Raw genomic sequence first — 25,551 nt, 5'->3', positions numbered from 1 at the left:
AATAGCCAGACTAGGAGAATTCTGGGAAAAGGAAGGGTGGAGTCAAAGAGTCACCAGCAAACACAGAGAAGCAAGGTGAGGATGCCGTGTAGTGATATTTTGTTTGTCCTCTAGCAATAAAACTTGTCTAGAGATCAGAGTGAAGAACTATCCACTAGTTAATCATAGAGGCCAGGCAATGGTGGCATACACCTTCAATTCCAGCATCTGGGAGGAGGAAACAGGAAATGATATGGCTGGGGAGAGGAGGTGATAAGGCAGGGTGAAGACAAGAGCTTAGTCCTTTTGGGACTGAGAAGTTGGCAAGGTTAGGGATGGCTATGGTTTGCTCCTTTGTCTCTCTGATCTTTCAGCATTTACCCCAAAATCTGACTCCAGGTTTTTATTAAGACCAATTAGAATTCTTGCTATAATGCTATACTGAGAAAAGGTACCAAGTTATGTGGCTAAACATAGATAAGTACTATGGATTAGTTTAAGTGTAAGAGTTATCTAGTAATAAGCCTGAGCTATTGGCTGAGCATTTGTAATTTATATAAGTCTCTGAGTGATTATTTGGAACCAGGCAGTCAGGGAAAAAAAACATCTGACTACACATGGTTTCATTCATTTACTTATTTTTCCGTATATGAGTGTTTTGCCTGAACATATGTCTGGGCCTGATATAGGTGTCAGGTATCTGCCATCTGTTCTTCAAAAGCAGACAGTATTCATCATGGTAGAGCCACCTCTCCAATCATGCTCTTGAAACCCTGGCAATGGACAAAGTCTCTGTCATCAAGTTTCTGTTCTGGTGGACATGGACATCATATTTTTGTTAATTTCTGCTGACATGCAGGTTGGAAAGTTCTTGATCCTCTGCAATAGCTTGTTGAGACTTCAGCAAGCTCTCAGTAGGGCTCTATACCATGTTGTTTCCCAGCCACCCTGGCATTCATGTTGGGTACAAAGACTACATTTTAATTAACAAAACAGAACAGCATTTGACAGGCCTTCGTTTCTGCATAGGTTCTCAGAAGTCTGGCCATTCCTGTACTCTTCCCCCCCAACAGAAATTATCACTGCTATGGACTCTTTGATGGATCAGAAGGCCTGAGCTCCACCTAAAACCCTTACCACACACATCACACGTATAGGGTTTCTCTCCTGTATGAAGTCGCTGGTGAGCTTGAAGATTTGACCTCTGGCTGAAGCCTTTCCCACACACCTCACATTTGTATGGCTTCTCCCCAGTGTGGACTCTGTGATGGGCCTGGAGACTGGAATACCCACTGAAGCCTTTACCACACTGTTCACATTTGTAGGGTCTTTCGTCTGTGTGGATCCTCTGATGTGCTTGGAGACGGGAACTCTCACTAAATCCCTTCATGCACATATCACACTTGTATGGTTTTCCCCCTGTGTGGACCCTGTGGTGTGCTTCGAGGCGAAAACTCTGGCTGAAGCCCTTCCCACACATCTCACACTTATATGGTTTCACTCTGGTATGGACTCTCTGGTGACCTTGTAGATATGCTCTCTGACTGAAGCCCTTCCCACACACCTCACATATATATGGTCTCTCTCCAGAGTGAACGCTCTGGTGGCTTTGAAGGTATGATTTCTGACTGAATTCCTTCCCACACTCACCACACTGGTAAGGCTTCTCTCCCGTGTGGACTCTCTTGTGGGCCAGGAGAGTTGAGGCCTTACTGAAGCCTTTGCCACACTCTCCACATTTATAAGGTTTTTCTCCTGTGTGAACCCGCTGATGAATTTGAAGATTAAAGCTCCAGCTGAAGGCCTTCCCACACTCCTCACACTTGTATGGTTTCTCTCCAGTATGAACTCTCTGGTGACCTTGAAGGTGTGAACTCCGACTAAAACCCTTCCCACACTCCTCACATTTGTATGGTTTCTCCCCAGTGTGAACTTTCTGGTGGCCTTGCAGGTAAGAATTTCGACTTAAGACCTTCCCACACTCCTCACACTTGTATGGTTTCTCTCCAGTGTGAACTCTCCGGTGGGAGTGTAGGTAGGCACTCTGACTGAAGCACTTCCCACACTCCTTACATTGATATGGTTTCTCTCCTGTGTGGACTCTCTGGTGAATGGTAAGAACCCATCTGTCACTGAAGCATTTCCCACAGGTGTTGCATTTGTGTGGCTTAGGTTTCTGCTGATCTTGGGGGCTAGGACTCCAGTTAGAACCATTCCCACCCTCTTTATAAGTAGGTTTCTCAATGACGTCAAGTTGTTGATGGCTTGAAATACACAATTTTTGGTCGAAGCTTGTACTGCATGCATGTTTATGTGGTTGTTCCCTGGGGTACATTGCAGAAAAGTCCTGGAAATGTGGGGGCAGACTGAAGTGGTCACCACACTCAGAGTTATAGACAGTCTCTTCCATGTGAACTCTGTGCTCAGTGTTAAAATTTGAGCAATGTGTGAAATTTTTTCTACACTCCACATCTGGATACAGTTTCTCTTCAGCGTGGATTTCCTGATTAGCTTGAAGATATAAACTCTGACTAGAAACATTCCCATTCTCCTCACACTTGTTGGGCTCTCCCCTAGTGTGGACCCTAAAATTACTATTATAGTGTAAACAACAAGGCAAAGCTTTCCCAGGAATGCCGCTCTTCTGGGAGGTGTCGCCCAGGTGGACACATCCACAAGTGTTGAGAGGGGAGGCATGATGGGTATTCTCACTGCCCTGGCACAGCATTTGCTCTGTACACAGTCTCAGAGGGGACCACAGAAGAGAACTCTCAGCTGCACCTTCATCTCCTGTTTCCACACTCTGATGGATGTGAAGAGCTGACCTGTCCTGACAGCCCTCTCCATGTGAACTGCATGGACAGGGCTTCCCTCTTGAGCTGAACTGCTGATATGTGTGAGAGCCGGGCTCATTGCTGTCACCATGGCCACAGGCTTTTCTATATTCACTACATGGGCAGGGCACCAGCCCTAATTTAATCAAGTCCTGCTTAAGTGAAGATACCTTCATGGTCTCTTCTCTGAGGTCATGGAAACTATAGCTTTCCCCCTTTCTGTGTAACTCCTCGCTGTCACTGTGGTATGAGAACCAACTGACGCTGTCACATCCACGGAAATGATTTCTCGTGGGCATTTGTTGACCTTTCCATTGGCAATTACACGACCCACTGAGATGTGATTCCTGCCAAGACTGCTGGGCTCTCAGTGAAGGAAACTCTTGACTTCTCAGAGAGGCAGAGTCATCATCTACAGGAGGCAACATGTAGTTCCCATCCTCAGAAATCTGAACCAGCCTCCCTGCGCACACCAGGAAGGAAGAATCTCCCTGGTTCTGAGACTCGGTGTTGCTCTTTAAACATCTTTTCATGGAATCCTGATCCCTGGGTAACAAGCCTGCACCCTGTGGCCAGGTCTGACAGGAGGAGAGCTCTCTGGGACAAAGGGAGCTTAACTCCATGTCTTCATCATTCTCCACAGCATGTCCACCATGGCTTCCTATAGGATGAGAATCCAGACAAACACACAAGTGAACACCTTACTGAGAGACACTGGTGTGTAACACGTGGCTCACATCAGGAGACAGACAGGCCTCACTGTTTCTGTGGAGACTGACAAAACACCTGACACACACAGGAGACACAAACCCAGGGCTCTCTGGGTGCCTAAGATCTGGGTTTTCTGCAGGGCAGTGTGGAGCAACCTTTAATCCCAGCACTCAGGAGATAGAGGTAGGCTGGTCTCTGTGAGTTCAAGGCCAGCCTGCTTTACAGAGTGAGTTCCAGGACAGCCAAAGCTATACAGAGAAACCCTGTCTCCAAATAAACAAAAACAAAAACAACATGAGTTTTCCTCATTCTTTTTTGTTTGTTTTGTTTTTTGGGTTTTGTTTTTGTTTTTTGTTTTATTTTTCAAGACAGGGTTTCTCTGTGTAACAGCCCTAGCTCTCCTGGAACTAGCTCTGTAGACTAGGCTGATCTCGAACTCACAGATATGAATTTTCTTAACAAAATCAGGGTATTAAATGTGGCCCCATTCAAAAGGTCTAGTGAACTCTAAGCACGTCATTGCGCTTTATCATGGGCTGTTAGATGATCCAGTAAAGAAAACAAAAGGGGATATTCCCAAAGTAGAAAAATGTCTCTTGTCTTCTGTGAGCATGAATGTGTGTGTGTGTGTGTGTGTGTGTGTGGTTTTGTCTCTCTCTTGTCTCTATGTGTCTGGGCACTCTCACTTTCTGTGTGTGTATGTGTGTGGTCTGTGTGTGTGTGCATGCATGTGTCTGTTTGTGTGTGTGTGTACATGTATGTGTGTGCTCTATATCTGTGTGTATGCACACATGTGCTCCACCCATGGTATGACCTGAGGGAGTCAGTTTACTCCCTCCTAACAACACAAAGGTTCTAGGGATGGAACTCGGGTCTCCAACTTGGGGGCAAGCACCCTTACTCAAGGAGCCATCTGAGCAGCCCTGCTCTAAGCACCTTAAAAGCCATTATACTATTTGTGAAGTGGGGACCAGTGGAGAGTTAAGGAGAGAAATGCTATGCCCTGCCCATGTTAGGGAAAGCACTCCCACCCACTAGTCCAGCAGCACTCCTCCCCCACCGAGATCTCACCTCCTTGAGCCTCCACCATGCAGAGCTCCTCTAAATTCTGCATCTGGGCTATCAGACCCAGTGTAAAGGGCTGGGGTGCTATGTGGAAAAAGACAGAAAAACAAAAGTTTGACGATGTCTACTTTGTCAAAACTAGATCTATAGAAAAAGAGTGGGTATGGAGGTATATGTCTATCATACCTGTATCTGGGGGATAGAGGCAGGCAGATCAGAGGTTCAAGCCCACCCACAGATAAACAGTAGGTTTGAGAACAGTCTAGCTTGGCCTATAGAGAGAGGTGTTGTTTACTGGATTGCCCCTTACACAGCTCAGAGTCACCTGGCAGAGCTGGCACCACCCACAGTGGGCTAGGCCATGATCATAGGAATAATCAATAAAAAAAAATTCCACACAGACTTGCCCACAGGCCAACCTGGCAGAAGCATTTTCTCAAGTGAGGCTCCTCTTCCCAGACGACTCTAGCTTGTGTCGTTAATAAAACCAAGCAGGACTCCCATATACAGCTCAAAGGACAGATGGACGGAGCCATGAGAAACCTGTGCTTCCAGTTAGACAACCAAGCCCAGAAAACAACTCCATCAGTTCCCAGGCTCCCAGCAGCTGGTCCCAGTCGCTCATCCGGGACACCCAGACCCCATTCTCACCCACTGAGAGCAGCATCCTGAAGGTCTCCAGCATCACATCACGGTACAGCTTCCTCTGGGCAGCGTCCAGCAGCCCCAGCTCCTCCTCGCTGAAGACCACAGCCACGTCCCTGAACGTCACCATCTCCTGGGACAGCAAACACATGTGGGTTATAACTACAGAAGAGGTGATGCTGAGATGTGGAGGGAGGACCTTGTGGGACTCAGAGCCTCTTAGCTGGAAGTACCTGTCTCTGCCTGCCTTCCATCTGCTGGGTCCACCCATCATGAGGGCTGCAAAGAAATTCTCATATTTGTGTGTGCTTGTATACATATGTGGTGCGTATGTGGATGTGTGCATGCATGTGGATGCACAATGTATGTGAGTCTGTATGTGCATATGTCTATACCTGTCCAAATGCACATGGAGGCCGGAAGCTCACACTGGTGTCTTTCTCTGTTTCTCTGCATCTTGTAGTGATATTTTGTTTATGTTTTAACAAAGCTTGCCTGAAGATCAGAGTATAGTACTAAGTCACAAGAGGTCAGGGAGTGGTGGCACCCACCTTTAATTCCAGCACTTGGGAGACAGAGGCAGAGGGATCTCTGTTAGTTAAAGATCACCCTGGGCTACACACGACTGAATCAGTCTAAAAGAGAAACAGAGCTCAAGCAAGGCTGACCCCAGTACTTGAAATCACTTTTAATCCCAGCACTCGGGAAAAAGAGGCAGGTGAATCTCTGTGTGTTCGAGGTCAGTCTGATCTACAGAGCCAGTTCCAGGACAGACTCCAAAATTACACAGAGAGCCTGTTTTGAAAAACCAAAAAAAGAAAAAAAATCCTGCTTCATAGAAAAGACTGCCGAATATTCTAGGCCTGTAGGCCAAAGATGGACGTCCCATTGTTGCAGAGGAACCTGGGGTGACTGTGCAGGCAGACAACTGTTTTTGTCATTTCTCACATTTTTTGGAATTCATTTGCTCGTACTTCCTGCTTACTTAGTTAATATTATTTCCTTCTTGGGTCTGTGAGGGAGTTGAAGCCTAAATAGCTACAGTTATAGTTTTGCTTGTTTACCAGACTCAGAAAAGAAATTCATTAAAGAGGAACAAAGTGTATAAGGTTGGAAGATATCAAAAGATAGTTTTGGGTGGTAATGCAAATTAGGATAGAAAGTGAATTAGGTACAACACTTTGGACCCACCAAGATAGGCTGGATAATGTAGTATTTTCTCTGGATTTGTCAAATACAAATGGACTAGACATTTGTTGATGTATTTCTTGCCTGTATGTATATATTGTATATAGCTATTGCAATTACTGTATATAGTTTTTCTTATATTAGTTATAGCCTTCTATTTTAATTTAGACAAAAGGGAGAAATGCAGTAAAGTTTCATTTATATTTTGACAAATAAAGATTGTCTGAACATCAGAGTGCAAAGTCACAAGAGGCCAGGCATTGGTAGCACACACCTAATTCCAGCATTTGGAGACAGAAGCAGACAGATCTCTGTTAGTTCAAGGCCACACTGAGCTACACAAGGTGTTTTTCTTTGGTCTAAAAAAAAAAAAAAAAAAAAAAAAAAAAAAAAAAAAAAAAAAAAGGAGCTCACAGAAAGGTAGATCACCTTGGGATCCCACACCTTTAATCCCAGCACTAGGGAGGTGGATACAGGAGTGCTATGTACAGAAAGAGAGAGAAATATAAGACAGGAGGAGACAAGAGCTCAGGGCAGTCTGAGGTTTGGTGGAGACAGATGGAGTCTGGAGATACAGTACGAGGACAGGATCACCCCTTAGGTCTGATCTCTGGTAGATCAGAACTCTCTAGTGGCTGGCCTCTCTGCTTCTGTGATCTTCAGCATTAACCTCTACATCTATCCAACTCTGGATTTTTATAACTGAGATGTACTAGAACTCATACTACAGCATCTGAAGAAAAACTATGACTTTGTTATTTTGTGTGCATGTGTGAGTGTGTCTCGTGGCAAGCACATGGCATGGCACATATGCAGAGGTCTTCCAGGAGTTGATCCTGGACTTCAACCTCGCAGAAACACAGAGGAGGGTCCATTCTCTCTTGCTGTACCTGCTGTACTGTTTATTCTAGGTTAGCTATGCTACCAGCTTCAAGCTGGTTCTCCTGTTCCCTCCATAGTGGGAATACAGATGTGCACCACATCTGGCTTTTTATGAAGATTTCAAGGATTGAACTCAGGTCATCAGGATTGCATGGCAAGCGTTTTTATCTGCTGAGCCATCTCCCCAACCTCCTCCACATTGCTTTATAACAGTATATTATCCCTGACTCTGGAGCTCACCATTTAAATCAATCCAGTAATAATTATTCTCTTGTCTTGTCACATATTAACTATATCTTTTCAAAATGTTATTTCTTATTTATCTGTGTGGTGTGGTGTGTGTGTGTGTGTGTGTGTGTGTGTGTGTGTGTGTGTGTGTGTGTTGAAAGGAGGATGTAGCTGAGTGGGGAAGAGGGACAAGTGTGAGAGATGTAAGCAGAAATGTGAAGGTATGCAACTATGTGCAGAATGTGTGGAGAATATAATTCCATGAGAATGGATGTAACTATGTGTAGAGGTGTATGGCTGTGCAGTAGGAGAGATGCACATATGTAAAGAAAGATATGTAGCTATATGCAAAGCATGTAACTGCTGAGACAGCTCCTCAGAGAGGGTTTTAAGATGAAGTGAAAGAGAAAGTTACCATCAGAAAGCACGTCTGTTTCCTTATTTTCCCCTCAGATAGAAAAGGTCTAGCCCTCGCCTCATTCATGAATATTTTGCATACCTTGGGTACTGCCTAAATACTCCAGTCACTGATAACAGATGATGGGGCTAGCCCAGGCTACAGAGTAAAATCTTAGCTCACAAAAAAGGAAGAAAAGAACATTAACCTCCCCGACACAAGGGGAGGCTCCGATTGGACAGATGAGAGCTATGACGGCAGCTCAGTAGGTAAAGGCACTTACTTGTCCAAAGCTTGACTACCTACGTTCAATCCCAAACTCACATGGTGGAAGCCAGGGACTAGGCTCTTGAAATCTGTCCTCTAACTTTGACAGGCATACTGAGGCACAAGTGCTCACAGCCCCATGAATAAACAAATAGATTTTAAAATAACGAAACACAGGAAAATTCTTTTTATGTGCCTGACACATGCATGGCCCAGTACCTGATGCCGCTACTTACCCTGACCTAAGAAGGGAACAGTGCACCCATTCTGAGAAATGAGGGAGTATGGTGGTTTGAATAAATATGGCTTCCATAGGCTCACGTGTTTGAATGCTTGGTCCATAGGGAGTGGCACTATTAGGGGTGTGGCCCTGTTGAAGTAGGTGCGGACTTGTTGGAAAGTATATCACTGTGGAGGCAAGCTGAGGTCTCATATACTCAAGTTATGCCCAGTGTGGCATAACACTATCTCCTGTTGCCTGGGGATCAAGATGTAGAACTCTCAGCTCCTTTCCACCTGCATGCCACATCGTGATGATAATGGCATGAACTGTACCTCTGAACTGTAGGCTACAATTAAATGTTTTACTTTATAAGAATTTCCAGGGTCATGGAGTCTCTTCACAGCAATAGAAACCCTAACACAAGCATAAATGGCACAGATAAATGTCAAAACACCTGCAACTGGGCCATTTGCTCCTCTTTTCTTCCAGGAAATCGTGCAGACCTGAGAAGACAGGACAGGATGATAGACACCATGAGAGAGGGAAAATACAAGCTTGGCCAGGTGAGATCAAGATGCCCCTTGCCTCCAGAGGCAGGCACACACATGCTGCAAATCAAGCCACATTCCAGCTGTAGTAAGAGGGGGAGCAAGCCACATCCCACCTGGCTAGTTTATACCCAAAATAATAACACAGAAACTGTATTCATTTAAACACTGCCTGGCCATTAGCTCTATCCTCTTATTAGCTAACTCTCACATACTGATTAACCCATTTCCATTAATGTGTATCGCCACTTGACTGTGGCTTACCAGCATGAGTCTAACCAGGGTCCATCTCGGGCAGGAGAATCATGGCGTTTGCCACACTTCCCTTCTCCCCAGCAGTCTGTTCTGTCTACTCCACCCACTTAAGAGCTGCCCTATCAAAAGGCCAAGGCAGTCTCTTTATTCAACCAATGAAAGCAACACACAAACAGAAGAACCCCTACACCATCCAGCTACCCCCAGGATGTCCCACCCTAGGCTATAGGCAGGGACAGCCTTCCCAAGTGTTCTTACTTCATCCTGGTATCCCCCAGATGTTCACTCCCGTCCTGGGAATCGTGGTCAAGAAGGGAATTGGCTCCCAATAGCATCAAAGACAAATTTCCTGTGCTCAGAGGTTGGTGCCGGGCTGTGATGGTTCGGCAGGTAAGGGTGCTTGCTGCCAAGCCTGATGACCTGAGATTAATCCTAAGACATGGAAGGAGAGAACTGGCTCCCACAAGCTGTCCTCTGACATGAGCTTCTGTCATTACACACTCGCTAATAACTGTAAGTCATTCTTTCAAAGGTGTGTGGTGCTAACATGTGTGCTCATGGAGTAACCATAGCTATGTTCATTAACCTTCTACATTTCAAATCTGCCTTCTGCAAGAGGGCTGTGAGAGTGTTAGCATTCAGTGTTAAGGGCTGCTGGGATTCTGTGCGCCAGCAGTGGACAGCTACTGTAAGAAATCAAACCTCTCTGTCCCCATGAGTGTCCAGAAGAGTCATCACAGAACTGTCCTTGCACTCTAACCCCAGTGAGAGAATTGAGCATGCCTAGGTGGTAGAGTCCCTACCTAGAATCCCCCAGTGAGGGGCTGGGATGTGGCTAAGTGGTAGAGCCCCTGTCTAGACCTCCCAGTGGCTCAATGTGTCTGGCAATGTCTACCATCCTACAGTAACCCTCCTTAGATGGAGGGTGTTCTATGGGGAGGTAAAATATTCCATCATGCAGGGAAACTCAATAAAGTTCAGGAAGTAAACAACTCCAAAGCTTCAGGAAGTCCCAGACACTGACCAGGTTCACTAGACCTCACCCTTCCCAGACATTTATAAGCAGTAAGGAATACTGAGTGACATCTCAGCAAGCTAACTGCCTAGAAGATGCTCACACCTGCAAAAGTCCCCAAAGCATAGACCAGCTGAGTTGACAGACATTCAGAACAACTGAGGCACCTGGAAAGGACGCTCTCCTACACTGACCTGCCTACAGACTGCAGTGTGCTCCGGGTTTCCAGCTTTGTGAGCTGTCACCATGCTGGAGGGGGCTTTGGTGATGCCGCTGCCTTTGAGTCATTTCTGCTCATGTAGGTAATACTATAAGCAATTTCAATAAAAACTCACTGGGTCAACATGTTGGACTTTCTGAGTTGTCACTGTTCTCTATCTGGGATGAGTAGGCTTTGGTCATATCTCCCCGAGAATAGTGCCACACAATTTCAATGGTAGAGTCACTTCAAGGAACCTAGCAGTGAGGGTTGGGGACGCAGCTCAGTGGTGGAAGCACTGGATTCTACCCCCAACACTGAAAAGTAAATAAACAATTAAATGGCTGGGGATGGCTCAGTGGATAAGGGGCTCATTTCACAAACATGGAGCACCGAGAGCAAACCTTAGCACTCATTTGAATCGGAACCTCATGGCTGTATGCTTGTGGGAGATGGAGAGGGGGAGCACTGGGGCTTGCTGGCCACCAGCCCAACTCCCAGTTCAGAGAGAGATTCTGTCTCCAGAGAATGGAGCAGTGACAGAGCAAAACACCGGATGTCCTCCTCCTGCCTCTGCACTTGCATGGGTGTTTGCACCCCAAAGACACAGACATTCACTACACAAACACACACATACAAAAATGAAAATTATAATTTAAAAAGAGAAACAAGGGTATTGCCCAGAGTGTCAGAGAACTGGGGCTGTGCATAACAAACATCAAACATTGTTAGCTATTGATAAGACCATTCTTGTTGCCACTGAAGTTAGCAGTCCACACGCCAGCCTTCATTTGTCTTTGGGAAGTATTTGTTTACGTTAGTAATCGCAAATGCATACACATCACCCTTTGGCCATACTAAGAAGGCTTTAATGTCTTTAGAATAGAATGGATATTCTTTAACACCCCACCAAAACTGCCTAGGGACAGGGATAGATGAGTGTTGAAACTGCTTCTTTCACGTCCATTTTCAAAGAAGTTGAATATATTCTCACTGAGTCAAAGGTCCCTGTTGAAGGGCATACCCATGACAAACAGCCACTACTAATTCCTGTCTGCCCAAACCTACACAAGGCAAGAGGCATGATGGGAACTCTACCTGGATCCTATTCCCTAAAATATGTGGATTAGATGGGAGACATATCTGAGATCAGCAACAGAGATACCAGCAAAATCAGCGCAACACAATCAACCTGAAGAGAATGTACGGCAGTTTCTTGTTCTAGAAATGTGAGCGATGTCCAGGAGGTTGAGAGTATTGTTCTGGCCTTTGTATCTTATTGGTTTGCAGCATACTTGTTGCATGTTCACTGAGAAGAGTACAGAGATTGCTTGGGTCTGTCTGTTGTCCTTCATGTGATGTTTTGTGATTATGCATTTGGGGTGGTCATGTATGTCATGTCTAGTTGGCCAACTGACCCGTGGTGCACGTCCCCTGCCACAGCTGGCAACAGTCTTGACGCCTCCTGTGTCAACTATTAATGTAACCACCCTGTGCTCCACTTCTGTTGGTTCCTTTCTTCATTAGTCTACTGCAACTAAACACCTAGCAGAGCGACTTAACAGCAGAGAAGCTCTGTTTGAGCTCTGGGTCCCGGAGAGTTGTCAGAAAGGCATGGTGGGGCAAGCATGTGGAAACGCCTCCTGTCAGAGCGAACAGACTGCAGTGATCTGAGGGGGAACAATTTTTATACACTGGAAATATGTACTGATCTCACTGTTAATAAAAAATAAGTTGTTTGGCTGAGGGATAGGCAGGATTTTTGGGGACAGAGAGAATGTTGGAAAAAAGAAGGGCGGAGTCAGAGGAGTTACCAGCCAGATACAAGGAGGAAAACAGGAGGCGCAAGATAGAAGAGAAGTAACACCACGTGGAAGAATGTAGATTAATATAAATGGGTTAGTTTAAATTGTAAGACCTAGTTAGTAATAAGACTGAGCTATCAACCGAGCACTTATAATTAACACTAAGTTTCTGTGTAGTTAGTTGGGAACAGCTGCTGCAGCACAGAGAAACTCTGCTTACACTGTTCAGGTGGGAAATAGTGGTTATCACAACCCTAAGGCCCATCCACACAGACCAACTTCCACCTGATAGATCCCCATAACCTCCCAAAACAGTGCAAACAGCCAGCGGCCAAGTACTAAAACACATAAGCCAGTGTGGGACACTACTGAGTCAAACTATAAATATGCTTCTCTCTTTAATCTTTTAAACTCTTTTTCCTGGTTTTATTTTTTTCAAAATAGGATTTTTCTGTGTAGCCCTGGTTCCTCTGGAACTCACTCTGCAAAATAGCCTAGCTTCAAACTCAGAGAGTTGCCTACTGTTGTGGATTAATTTAGCTGGGCAAACATGTGTTCCATTTGTTTATGTTGTAGAATATTACTTTAACTGTGCAAAGGTGTGTTACTTCTTTATGCTGCATTTGTTTAATTATGTAGAGATGTGTTGTATGTTTTACCTTGACTGTCTAAGACACCTGAGCGGTCTAATACAAAGCTCAATGGCCAATAGCTAGACAGAAGAGGGATAGGCGGGCTAGTGGGCAGAGAGAATAAGTAGGAGAAACCTAGGCTTGGAAGGAACGAGAGAAAAGAATGAGGGAGAAAAGGAGGGATGTGCCTGGGACAAGTAGTCAAGCAGATGCCAAACAGCCAGGCAGAAGCAGTGAAAGTAAGATATCCAGAAGTAAGAAAGGTAATAAGCCCCAAGGCAAAAGGTACATAAAGAGAAACAGGTTAGTTTAAGGTAAAAACTAGTCAGAAATGTGCCTAAGCTAGGTGGAGTATTCAAAACAGTAAGTCTCTATGTTATGACCTGGAAGTTGCTTGGTGGCCCAAAAAGAAAAAGCCTGGAACAACCTGTCTAATCTTTTACATTTTTAACTTTTTTGGGTTTTGTTATTGATGGTTTTTTTGGAGGCGGGGGTTGTTGTTATTATTGTTTTGGTTTTTTGAGACAGGGTTTCTCTATGTAGCTTGTGTAGCTTTGGAGCCTGACCTGGAACTTGCTCTGTAGGATGAGCTAGCCTCAAACTGAGAGATCCACCTACTTCTGCCTCTTAAGTGCTGGGATTAAAGGCATGTGTCACCACTGTCCAGCTAAACTTTTTAATTTACTCTGTCCTTGTATCTTAAGTGAAGTTCTTTTAGAGAGCATATACTTGTCTCTTGCTTTTAACTTTACATAGATAGATAGATAGATAGATAGATAGATAGATAGATAGATAGATAGATAGATAGATAGATATTTATTTATTCATTTATTGACACAAGGTTTCATTATGGATGGCCTGGAACTCACCATGTAAACCAAGCTGGTTTGGAATTTAGAGATCTGTTTGCCTGTTCCTGTAGTGGCATTTCACTTGTATTTTAATAACTAAAACTTGCCTGAGTATCAGAAAAGTAAAACAGCCACACACTGACCAGTCTTACAAACCACACAGCAATAACACACACCTTTAATCCCAGTAGCCACACTAGTTTGCTATAGCAACCGGGCAGTACGTGCTTTTAATCCCAGTGGTGCACGCCTTTAATCTAAGCCTTAGAGAGGATTATAAAATGGAGGAAACAGCTCTCAGACACACTCTCATTCCAAGATTCCTGGAGGCAGGATCACCATTTTCGAACTGAGGTTGAGGTTAGAGCCAGTGGCTGGCTATTTTGTTTTTCAGACCATCAGGTTGAACTCCGACTTCTCTCTCTGAATTTTTATTAATTGTGCTTCATTTGGTGCCCAACTTTGTTGCACAAATTTATGAAAAAGTCATTTTCCTGAGCCTTTTTAGTCACCAGCCCAAGCCAGAGCTGGGATTGGTATTCCAGTTCTAGAAATTGGAACCTAAACTTAGCCACCTCAGTTCAGGAGAAAAACCAGCACTTTCAGCTCCCATCTGCCCCAGTTTAGCTTCCATATAAAGATGGAAAATATACAAAGAATCTGGATACTGTATGTTATTGTGTTGTCTTTGAATTGTTTGATGGCTAAGGAAGGAACAACAGCTGCTAAAAGACATTTGATTATAAATGTTGCTGGATTAATCCAACCTATATATTTTGAAAATGCCTTGACTTCAAAATTTAAGTCAAAAGATACGTTACTTTGGTGAAGAGGTTTTGTTTTTTTTTCCCACAGGAAGTGAGAGGCTATGGATTCACTCTGGTTAAGAAAAATAGGGTTTGATCATGGAAGACCCCTTGAAATATCTCTGATAGGAGAAGATGGCCCAGATGATCCAACATTTTAGAGCACCTCTGTTGAAGTTTCCTCTGAGTTCTACATCCAGAGTAGCTTCAAGACTGTTGGCTGAGATGATCCCATAAGATTCCAATGAGGGTTTCCATAAGATTACCAGTGCCCCCAATCAGCAGGAAGTAGCCTAGAAAACTACGCCCACATTCCCCCAAAAATGGATTATATTTATCTTCATTTAGTGTGTTGGTTACAAGTTGCTACAGATAATGGTCAGGAAAAAAATGCTAAGCAAAGGAAATTAGATTCAAGGTTCTGGTTTTAAAAAGAAAAAAATGGGGATATAGATATAAGATAAAAGGGTAGATTATTGAATCTACTCTGAAAAGAAAAAGAGGATATAGATATGATAAGATTAAAAGGTCTACTTTTAAAATGCAACTACTAAATTTAAGTGTTTTACATTGGATTGAGCTTTTGTATACTGTATACAAATTTTGTATGATGATACAGATTTGAGATTAATCTTGTTAAAACATATTGTACATACATTTTTAATCTTGTTCAAGGTATTGTACCTATACAGCTCATTTAACAATGTAATGTAAATTTCTAGTCCTTGAAAATTATTATTACCAACTGTTTAGGACAATAAGGAAATATAGGTTAGTAGTTAATCACCCAGTATAATCAAACTTGTAGTCACATTAGATAAGGTTTTAAGGTAAAACAAAGATAAAATTTAGAGAGACAGGTCATCTTCAGATACTTCAGAGATCTATAGAATATGGCAATTAAGATGTTTTAATAACATAAGTTCTTCTTCTTTTTTGACAGTGAGACATGTCTGCTCCTGGCAGCATCAAACTACTTCAGAGAAGATCATGGGCATCAAAGAAACTCCACATGGAGTTTACTTTCTTTGTGGCAAAAGCAAGCCACTGGGCAAAAAAATGCCCTGCCTCAACTGTTGACAGTATGCTGTCCTAATTAGACAAGCAGGACACAAAATATCCTGCTTCCCAGAAAGTCTGTCAGATATGCTAGGCCTTGGTCTGTAGGCCAAAGATGAATGCCTCAGCATTGCAGAGGAACTTTGGGTGACTCTCTGAAACCTGCTCTTTCTGTCATCGCTCACATTTTCAGTTCCATGCACTTCCTATTCACTTATGAAATATTATTTCTTTCTTGGGTCTCTGAGGTAGATAAAGGCTACATAGTTATAGTTATAATCTCACTTGTTTACGAGACTCAGAAAAGAAATTCATTAAAGAAATATAAGTATATAAGGTTGAGAGATATCAAAAAACAGTTTTGGATGATAATGCAAGTTGTGACAGAAAGTAAATTAGATACAAGACTTTAGACCCACCAAGATAGGATAAATATGGAGTATTTTCTCTGAATTTGTCAAATGCAAATGAAATAGATATTGTTTATACATTTATTGCTAGTATATATTATATATAGTTATTGTGCTTATAATATATAGTTCTTCTTATATTAGTTACAGTTTTCTTTTTTGTTTTAGACAAAAAGGGGAAATGCAGTGGCATTTCACTTCTATTTTAATAAAACTTGTCTGAGGATCAGAAAAGTAAACCAGTCTCACACTGGCCAGCCTTACAGACCACACAGCAATAACATACACCTTTAATCCAGTAGCCACATTAGTTTACCACAGAAACCAGGAGGTGAACCCCAATTTCTCTCTCTGACTTTTTATCAATCATGATTCATGTTCTAAGTGCTGAGATAAAAGGCATGTGCCACCTTGACTAGCCCCAATCTGTAATCTTTTAAAGCAATGTATTTGGTTTATTGGTGTGATGGTTGGCTTTAGCAACTTGGCACAACCTAAAATCACCCGAAAACAGAATCTCATTAATGGACCATCTAACTTAGCATACAGGCATATCTTTTTTTCTTAATTTTATTTATGTACCTTTTTAGGTATGAGTGCTCTGTCTGCACATATGCTAGAAGAGGGCATCAAATCTTATTATAGACGGTTATATACATGGTTGTGAGCTACTCTATCTTTGCTGGGAATTGAACTCCAGAGTCTGGAAGAGCAGCCAGTGTTCTTAACCTCTGACCCATCCCCCAGCCCATATGTAGACATATCTGAACTGGCTGTAGTAAGGCTCAGCCCACTGTAGGAGGCACTATTTCCTAGGCAAGGGGTTCTGAACTGGAGATGAGCAGAGAAGCTGAGTACAAGCAAGCAAGTAAGCAAGCATGCATGCATAAATTACTTCTGCTCGTGACTCTGGATGTGATGCAACCAGCTGCTTCAAGTTCCTGCTGTGACATTTCCACAGTGATGGACCGGCAATGCTGCAGCAAGTATGGGCTGCCCATATATGGCAGCTCTGTTGAACTAGCCCATATTGGGTTTCATGGTCTAAGTTGATGAGGACAACTCGACTGACTAGGTCTCTTCCTTAAGAGGGCACCAGATCTCATTACAGATGGTTGTGAGCCACCATGTGGTTGCTGGGAATTGAACTCAGGGCCTTTGGAAGAACAGACAGTGCTCTTAACCTTAAGCTGAAATAAACTCTTTCCCTTCTATGCTGCTTTACATCACAGTATTTTCTCATAGCAACAGTTGTAAAACAAGAACAATTGGTATCCTATAACTACTAAGGTGGCTAGATTTCAGCCCATCATTGTATTCTTGTGACTTGTACTCCCTGATTTTATTTCTTATTCCCGTCAGTTTTCATTTGGGGCTGTTTATTATTTATTTTTACCATTTCATTCAGTTTATCTCTTAGCTTCTGGCTCTAACTTCAAAATTTGTTTGCCTTTAGTGGTTGATCTTGAATTGCAACAAACACATCTATTTGTTCACCTTCTGTATTTTTGTTTGTTAAAATTAAATTTTATTTGCTTATTATGTGACCATGTACATACTATAGCAAGCGTATGGATGTCAGAGGATAACTTGTTGGAGTTGGTTCTCTCCTTCCAACATGTAAGCCCTGGGAATCGAACTCAGGTCAGAAGGTGCCTTTGCCTGCCAAGCCATCTGATGTCCCTAAGGTGCGTTTAATATTAGCATTTTAAGGCTACAATGAAATGCAGAAACTCTTTCTTGGGTTGCATGTGCTCTGCTACAGACAACAAACTCTCTAGCTAGGTAAGATGTATGTTTTATGCCTACAGGGCTGGGCTTGAACCCAGGGCCTTGCACATGCAATATTTGAATCATTATTTTTAGTATAAAGGTTGAGGACTTCAATGTTGCACTTTATAGTTTAATTTTTTATTATTATGCATATGCCTGCTCATCTATTTGCCCCACGGCACACAGTGTTGTCAGAGGTCAGTGGATCCCTGGGATCAAAAGGTACACTTTGTTATGAGCCATCTAAACCTGGTTAATCATTGAGCCATCTCTCCATCCCCAAATCCATTTTTTTCTTCTATTTGTAAGTGGGTGGGTATATACAGCTCAATAACTTGTGTTTCACCAATGATACAACACTACTTGCTGCAAGTTCAAATGAGCTGCAGGCCATGGTAAATAGAGTGGTGGAAGTCAGAGAAAACCTTGATATGAAAGTAAACATCAAGAAGACTGAGATACAACATATGGGAAGGGTGCACAGGATTTAAACATTGTAATAAAGAATCAGAACCTCAAGCAAACTGTCAGCTTTGTCTATCTGGGAGGAAACTCAGTTCAAAGGAGGGAACTATTTCAGGCATCAAGGATAAGGATAGTGAGGGTTGCATTCCAGGCACTAGGAAAGGTTTGGTCAGCAAGACACATAACGACAACAAAATTACAAATACATGAGACACTTGTCTTCAGCTGCCTTCTTTACAACTCTAAAACCTGAACAATGAAATGCTTCTTAGAACAGCAGCTGAATGTGTTTGAGATAACATGTCTCAGGAGGATTCTAGGTGTCACACAAAGAGTTAGGCTACAGGATGATGACATTAAGAAACATCTCCACCTACAGAAGAAAGTAAACTACAGGATATGGCATCGACGCTTGAGATACATGGACCATGTTATGAGGATGAATGATGACAGAACCCCAAAGATAGCACTGTTTGGAGGAGTGCATGGGATAAGGCGAAGCGGAAGACCCAAAAACAATGGACAGACAGCATAAAGGAAGACTGTGGAACCATGGGCATGACAATAACACAAGCTTCTAGGACTGCCCAGGATAGGAACAACTAGAGAACCGCCATAAATGGGCTGCCCATGTATGTTTAGCATTGCCAGGCATAAATGATGATGGTGATGATGATGATGATGATGATGATGATGATGATGATGATAATGATGATGATGGATGGGTGGATATAAACATTCCATAGCAATTCTCTTCTTCCATCATGAGAGTCCTGGGGATCAAACTTAGACATCAGGCTTGGTGGCAAGTGATTTTACCTACTGAGCCATCTCACCATGCCTCGTTCATATAACTGTAGAAATGATTGTATATTGTAGGGATAAGTCCCGCCCCTTAGGGGGCGTGTTCGCCTCGGGCTAATGTTTACCTATAAATCTGGCAAGCGTGCTGCAGCGCTTGCTTCTGCTTTCCTGGTCTCCGCGGGAACGGTGGTTCTGTAAGTCTATTTCCCCATTAAAACTGTATATATTTTTACAATCTGTCTGCATTCATTTACGCCATTACATTTTGGCGCCCAACGTGGGGCTCGAACCCATGACCCTGGGATTAAGAGTCTCATGCTCTACCGACTGAGCTAGACGGATAATGGTCCTGCTTATGTCTCTAGGAAAATGAAACGGTTTTTTGATTATTACAATATCAAGCATGTTACAGGTATACCATACAATCCTACAGGTCAAGCAGTCATAGAAAGATCAAATCGAACTATAAAGGATATGTTGAACAAACAGAAAGGGGTGGAAAACACCCCCAGAAATAGGTTACATAATGCTTTGTTAACCTTGAATTTTCTCAACGCTAATGAGAAGGGAACAACGGCTGCAGAAAGACATTGGATAATGGAAAAGTCTACTGAACTAAATCAACCAGTTTATTTCAAGGATGTGCTGACCTCACAATGGAAGCCAGGAGATGTGCTGCGTTGGGGAAGGAGTTTTGCTCTTATCTCCACAGGTGAGGAAAAATTGTGGATACCGTCAAAATTAATAAAGGTTCGGTTTGAAGAAGAGAAGCCACTTGGAAAAGATAAATAACAATTCATTCACAAGGATGGTGAGCATACTGATGGTAAGAAATACAGATAGGTTGGGGGCAGGGTTCTTTTCTTATCTCCACAGGAAAATACTCATCTTCAAAGAAATTAAGGGACCCTGAATATTTAATTACTAATGGATGGATACATTTTGTAAGTATTAATTTATATATATATACATATATATATATATGTCTTATTAAACATTTCTTTATAAATATGTAGAGCTGGTTTTGAAGTTGGACTCTGGCTCAGTCCCTCTCCAATTCCAAGCCTGTTAGTAAGAGAAAAACCCAGAGTTTCTGGAGTTTCTGTCTCATGTCAAGAGCCATGATATGGGACAGAAAGAAATATGAGTTTAGAAAACATCTTTGCTTTTCTTCATATCTATCATACTTTTCACTGAGTATATCTATCATGCCTTTCATTGAATATATATATATGTATGTCTATATATGTCTATATGATTAATGTTTAAGTTTTTCACAATGAACAATGAGTTTTTCCTGCAGTGACATTTGAAGTTTCCAGGAAGAAGATGGGGCCCCACAACAACAACTCTACCTGGTTGATATGACGTCATGATACTGATAGCGCTACTACAAGACCTGTTTTGGGTACCAGCTGCACAAGACGATCCCAACTTGGTTAGCCAAAATGGTGCACATCTTGTACAACATTCTGGCCAGACCTCCACAAAATACTCAGAGACTATTTGCAATTTTAAAAGACATTGATCTTGAAATTTAACCATCATTTTACTTTCACAGGATCCCCCAGAAAGAACGTTGCCCCCATGACAGCTGGAAGTAATTCTAGAGGACGACGTCCCCTCTCCCAGTAAAGTTTGCCCCTGGGTTTAGGGACATCATTTAGGGGTTCGGAGATTGGGGAGGAATTTTATAAGCTCAGGGATCATTTTGAAAAAAAAAATAAAGAAGAGGGAATGATGGGATAATAGATTTATAATTGTGAGTTACTGTTTTTAGACAAATATATTGGTATAGATTCTTGTATATCGATACAAAGTTAAATTATATTGACTATTGTATGCATGCATGTTTCTACCTCTGTTTAAAACATTTTTTATGTATTGACATATATTGTATTGATATATATATATTGTATATATTTACCATATTGCGGTGTACATTTCTACCTCTGATTAAGATACTTATATAATGTTTGTGTATTGATATATATTTGCAATGTATATTTGTACAGTGTTTATATTTGGAGGTCATTATCCTCATTTGTTACACAGTTGTTTATTGTCTTAGTCTTTAAGTTAGATAGATATTGAGAATTATATAGATTAATAGTCATCTAAGTTTGTCATTTATAATTAGACTAATCAGGTTCTTTAGATACATAGAGATTATACTCAGTATAGATAGATAATCTTCAACCTCTTCAAAGAGCTGTAGAAAACGGCCTTTAATCTAACTCAGAGTTTCGTGATAGTGAGACACAATTGCTCCTGGCAACACCGCTCTATTCCTGAGAGAATGTTTTTTTTTTTTTTTTTTTTTTTTTTTTTTTTTTTTTTTGGTTTTTCGAGACAGGGTTTCTCTGTGGTTTTGGAGCCTGTCCTGGAACTAGCTCTTGTAGACCAGGCTGGTCTCGAACTCACAGAGATCCGCCTGCCTCTGCCTCCCGAGTGCTGGGATTAAAGGCGTGCGCCACCACCGCCCGGCTCCTGAGAGAATGTTGAGCACCAAAGACACTCCACCTGGAGCCTTTTCTTTTTGGCAGAACTGGCCTTTGGGCAAAGAAATGCCCATACCTCAACCACTGACAGAGATACAGAGCGTGTATCAATGGATAAAACAGGACTGTCATATCCTGCCAAGACAGGGTAAGATAGTTTTGAGAAGTTCCTTGCCTTTAATAATGGTATGTCAGTTATGTTAGGCCTTAGCCAAAGTTGGTTGACTCAACATTGCAAATGAGACTTTGGGTGATTGCCCAGGTATCAGTTGTCTCTGTCAATTGTTGTACATTTTGGATGTATCTCGTTTGTTAAGTAATATTTATTCCCTTCTCAGATCTTTGACGGAGTTGAAGATTATATAATTGTAGTTACTCTCTACATTATTTAGACTCCTTGAGATAGAATGTTTAGCAAAACTTTTGTTCTCAATATTGTTTGTTATATTTATTATTTGTTATTATTGTATATAGTTGTATTTGGTTTAGTTCTGTCTTATTTAGACAAAAGGGGGAGATGTAGGGATAAGTCCCGCCCCTTAGGGGGCGTGTTCCCCTCGGGCTAATGTTTACCTATAAATCTGCGAGTGAGCTCGCAGAGCTTGCTTCTGCTTTCCTGGTCTCCGCAGGAAGGGTGGTTCTGTAAGTCTATTTCCCCATTAAAGCTGTATATATTTTTACAATCTGTCTGCATTTTTTTACGCCGTTACAGTATATTGTATCAGATTAAGAAAATATATAAATTATAAAGAAATACAATTAGCTATGAACACAGGATGTAATGCAAATAATATTCTTCTTCTTCTTTTTTTTTTTTTTTTTTTTTTTTTGTTTTCTGTGTAACACCTGTCCTAGAACTTGCTCTGTAGAGTAGGCTGGCCTCGCTTCACAGGGATCTGTCTGCCTCCTGACTACTGGGGCTAAAGGCATACACCACCATCACCCAACTATATTTTTCTTTTTGGTAGATTAAGTGAACTTGTATCTTCAATTTAAAAACAGATTTTATTTTATTTTTCCCTTAAATAGATGTAATAAAAATAAGTGAATTAAATGAGAACGATGGTTCCACACAAAATAAACCTCTTGTGAGAGTTTGACTTGTTAATTTGTATAAAAGTTCTATAAGTATTTAATATTAAATAATTATGTAGCATCCTTAATGTATATGCCTAAGTAATTCTTCACCACTTCTAGAATTTACTGAAAAAATACTAGGGCTGCTTCACAGCTAGATCTGTCAATGAGTAAAAACCACACCATCGACCATGAGAAGAGAGGGTACTGAGAAAGAAGAATGCTCAATTCTAACCATATGTATTAGTTACATTTCTGCTTCTGCGATAAAACACCATGACCAACTTGTAGAAGAAATCGTTTATTTTGGCTTTTGGTTCCAGAGGGAGGCAGGTGTGGCAAGAGGAGGAGGAAACTGAGTGCTCCCATCTTGAACCCAAAGCACAAAGTAGAGAGAGCAAATTGCAATAACATAAAACCTTATGTCCTCAGACCCCCTCCAATGACGTATTTCCTCCAGCAGAGCCATGCCACCTACACCTCCGCAAATATCACTGTCCCCCTAACTTGGACCAAATACTCAAAGACCAGAGACTATTGGTCCATTTCTTATTCAGACTACGGCACCCCGTTCTCTGATGCCTCCTTCCTCATACGCTCTTTTTCAAATACAGGAAGGCAAGATACAAGGTGAAAACGGTCTTCATGAGCCCGTGTCCCCCTCCCGGTGATAGTGGACACTTCAAGCAACAGCTGGGAACCACTGTCTCAATAACAAAACAAAAACAAAGAAAAAGAACAAAAACAAAAAAGAGTCAGTGAAGATTTTGGTGGAGTGGTCAGATGTGGTCAGGCTGGGGCCAAGGACCCTCCAGCAGGAGCTCTGAGACCATCTGTGACAGGTCACTGGAGCTTCCAGGGACCGGGGCGCTTCCTCGAAATCTGGAAAGCACTAAGAGCAAAATAATAGCTAAGAGCTGGTGCCGCGCGCCCGCTGTCTTGAGCCTTGCAGCAAACACGAGCTCACTCTTCGATAGGTACCAAAGTGTTGGGGAAGAAACGGCGGCACAGACGGAGACGACTGTGCATTTCCGTCAGTGGCTAGAGAGACGGCTGGGGGTTCCCGGCGCCCATGACACCCTCCATCCTGGTGACTGACAGCCCCGGCCAGGCTTGAGTCAATGTGCGCAAGCGCGGCAGGCTCCTTCACAGCTAACTCGCCTCCTGCCCTTCTGAGACGGATTTCCTTCCCAGCATCCACGCCTGCTGCCTATCGCCGGGTCAACCTGAAAACTACCGGGAAGACGCGGAAGGGGACAGCAGAGGGAGGGCTCACCTTTCTGAGAGGAACGCGGGCCACGGCCTCGCACACCTGGGCCGGAAGTGACTCTTCCCGCGCAGGCCCCGGGAGCACACGTCCCAGTTCCCGAGGGGACCAGGACGACACACAGACGCGTGAACAAAAATTAGTCTTAAACCTGGTATTTCCCAAAATTCCCGACAGACTGGAGAGCTCTCTAAACCTCCCGCGCCGGATGTTATTCCAGTAATCTGGGGACGCGACGGTCGTGCACTACATTTCCCACAATTCTCAGTGTTGCTCCTTGCCATTTCAGGGCGGATGTGCCGCCATAAGGAAACTGGATTAAATCTCCACAAATTCTAGGTCCGGAACAGCGTTTTTAGCGTTCCTGTAGACCAAAATCGTCTAACCACGAAGCCTTCCCATCTTTCTGTGGAAGACTGTGTGTTAATCGACGCCTTTCTAGAGCTTATCAGGGACCGCGTGGACCTTCTGGGCTATAGCGCCCAGCCTCTGCAGGGAAGTTCTTTCTCGCCTTCAAGACCATCTGTATAGTCACCTAAGTTTGGGACTTCTTAGTCCGAATCAGTTCTACCAATCGCTATCACCTTCACCTCTCCAACCTTCACCTCCTTTGTAGTCTTAGAAAAGGAAAACTTTTCAAACGTGACACTCAAGTAAACGCAAACAAACTCAACAGAGCTACCATCCACACAGTTTAAGAAGTTATCGTATAGAGGGACTTAGAATACAGAAAGAAGAAAACCAAGTTATACAAAAGAAACTATTCATTTTAAATAGTGTGTATGCACGTTGTTGATTGTATATATCTTCACCATTTGAGGGTAGTGCCAAGGAAGCCATGCGACAGCATTCCGGCTGGGCTTCAGAATGTTAGTTTAGCACTTAGCGCTAATAAATCTTTTGTTTAGCAGACACCCGCTGTTTCTCTTGTTACTCTATTTGAATCTTGTCTGGGAGTTTCCCAAGAATACCGAGCCTATGCAAAACTTGGTTTGAGAAACCAGGAAAACTGCAGTACTTTATGAATTGAGAATTTGCACGTGGCATTCTATTTTTGGAAACTTCATTCAGGTTGTTTTGAGCTTATGGAAATCAACTGGATAAAGCGTAAATATCGAGAAAAATAAAAATGTCCTGAGAAAAGGAAAAGTGCTTCAGTCCTTAGAGGTATTACCCTGCAGCTGTGAAAGGCTAAATTCATTCTTGTCTGAGTCTTCTTGCCACAGACCTGTGCGAACCCAACACCCACACAGCAACCAAGAAGGTGTCAGGTCCCCTGAAACAACTTACAAAAACAGTGATCCATCTAACATGGGTGCTTGTAGTTAGTTGTTATACTCTTTATTCTTTGGGGGCCCACCACCCCAAATAATAATAATAAACACACAGGGATGCTTATTATTACTTATAAATGCCTGGCCTTAGCTTGTTTCTTGTCAGCTTTTCTTAAATTATCTGTCTACTTTTTGCCTTACCTTTCTCTATTTCTGTATATGTTTTCTTTTCTTCTGAATTTATGTCTAGCTGTATAGGTGGGTGGGTGGCCCCTTTTTCTTGCTCCTTCCTCTCTTCCCAAGGTTCTATTTATTCTCTGCCTGCCAGCCCTGTAAAGTGTGATCCTAATTACTCTTCTCAATAAAAGCCCAGAGTAAGATATTGGGGTAA

General features: G+C 42.6%; 1 protein-coding gene across 1 annotated transcript; it reads right to left on the bottom strand.

Moving 5' to 3' along the window:
* Positions 1 to 157: 157 nt before the first annotated feature.
* Positions 158 to 24,095, bottom strand: LOC130861951 (zinc finger protein 112-like). The gene is made up of 4 exons (XM_057751327.1): positions 23,896 to 24,095; positions 5,241 to 5,367; positions 4,596 to 4,673; positions 158 to 3,474 (listed from the first exon to the last, which is right to left on the bottom strand). Exons 2-4 carry the CDS (start codon positions 5,362 to 5,364, stop codon positions 1,013 to 1,015), a joined length of 2,664 nt encoding a protein of 887 aa, XP_057607310.1. The 5' UTR covers positions 5,365 to 5,367; positions 23,896 to 24,095; the 3' UTR covers positions 158 to 1,012.
* Positions 24,096 to 25,551: the final 1,456 nt, after the last annotated feature.

This window comes from Chionomys nivalis, chromosome 2 (assembly GCF_950005125.1).
Source record: "Chionomys nivalis chromosome 2, mChiNiv1.1, whole genome shotgun sequence".
Lineage (NCBI taxonomy): Eukaryota > Metazoa > Chordata > Mammalia > Rodentia > Cricetidae > Chionomys > Chionomys nivalis.
The sequence above is the reverse complement of the archived record's forward strand: the minus strand, read 5'-3'. Positions and strand labels throughout refer to the sequence as shown.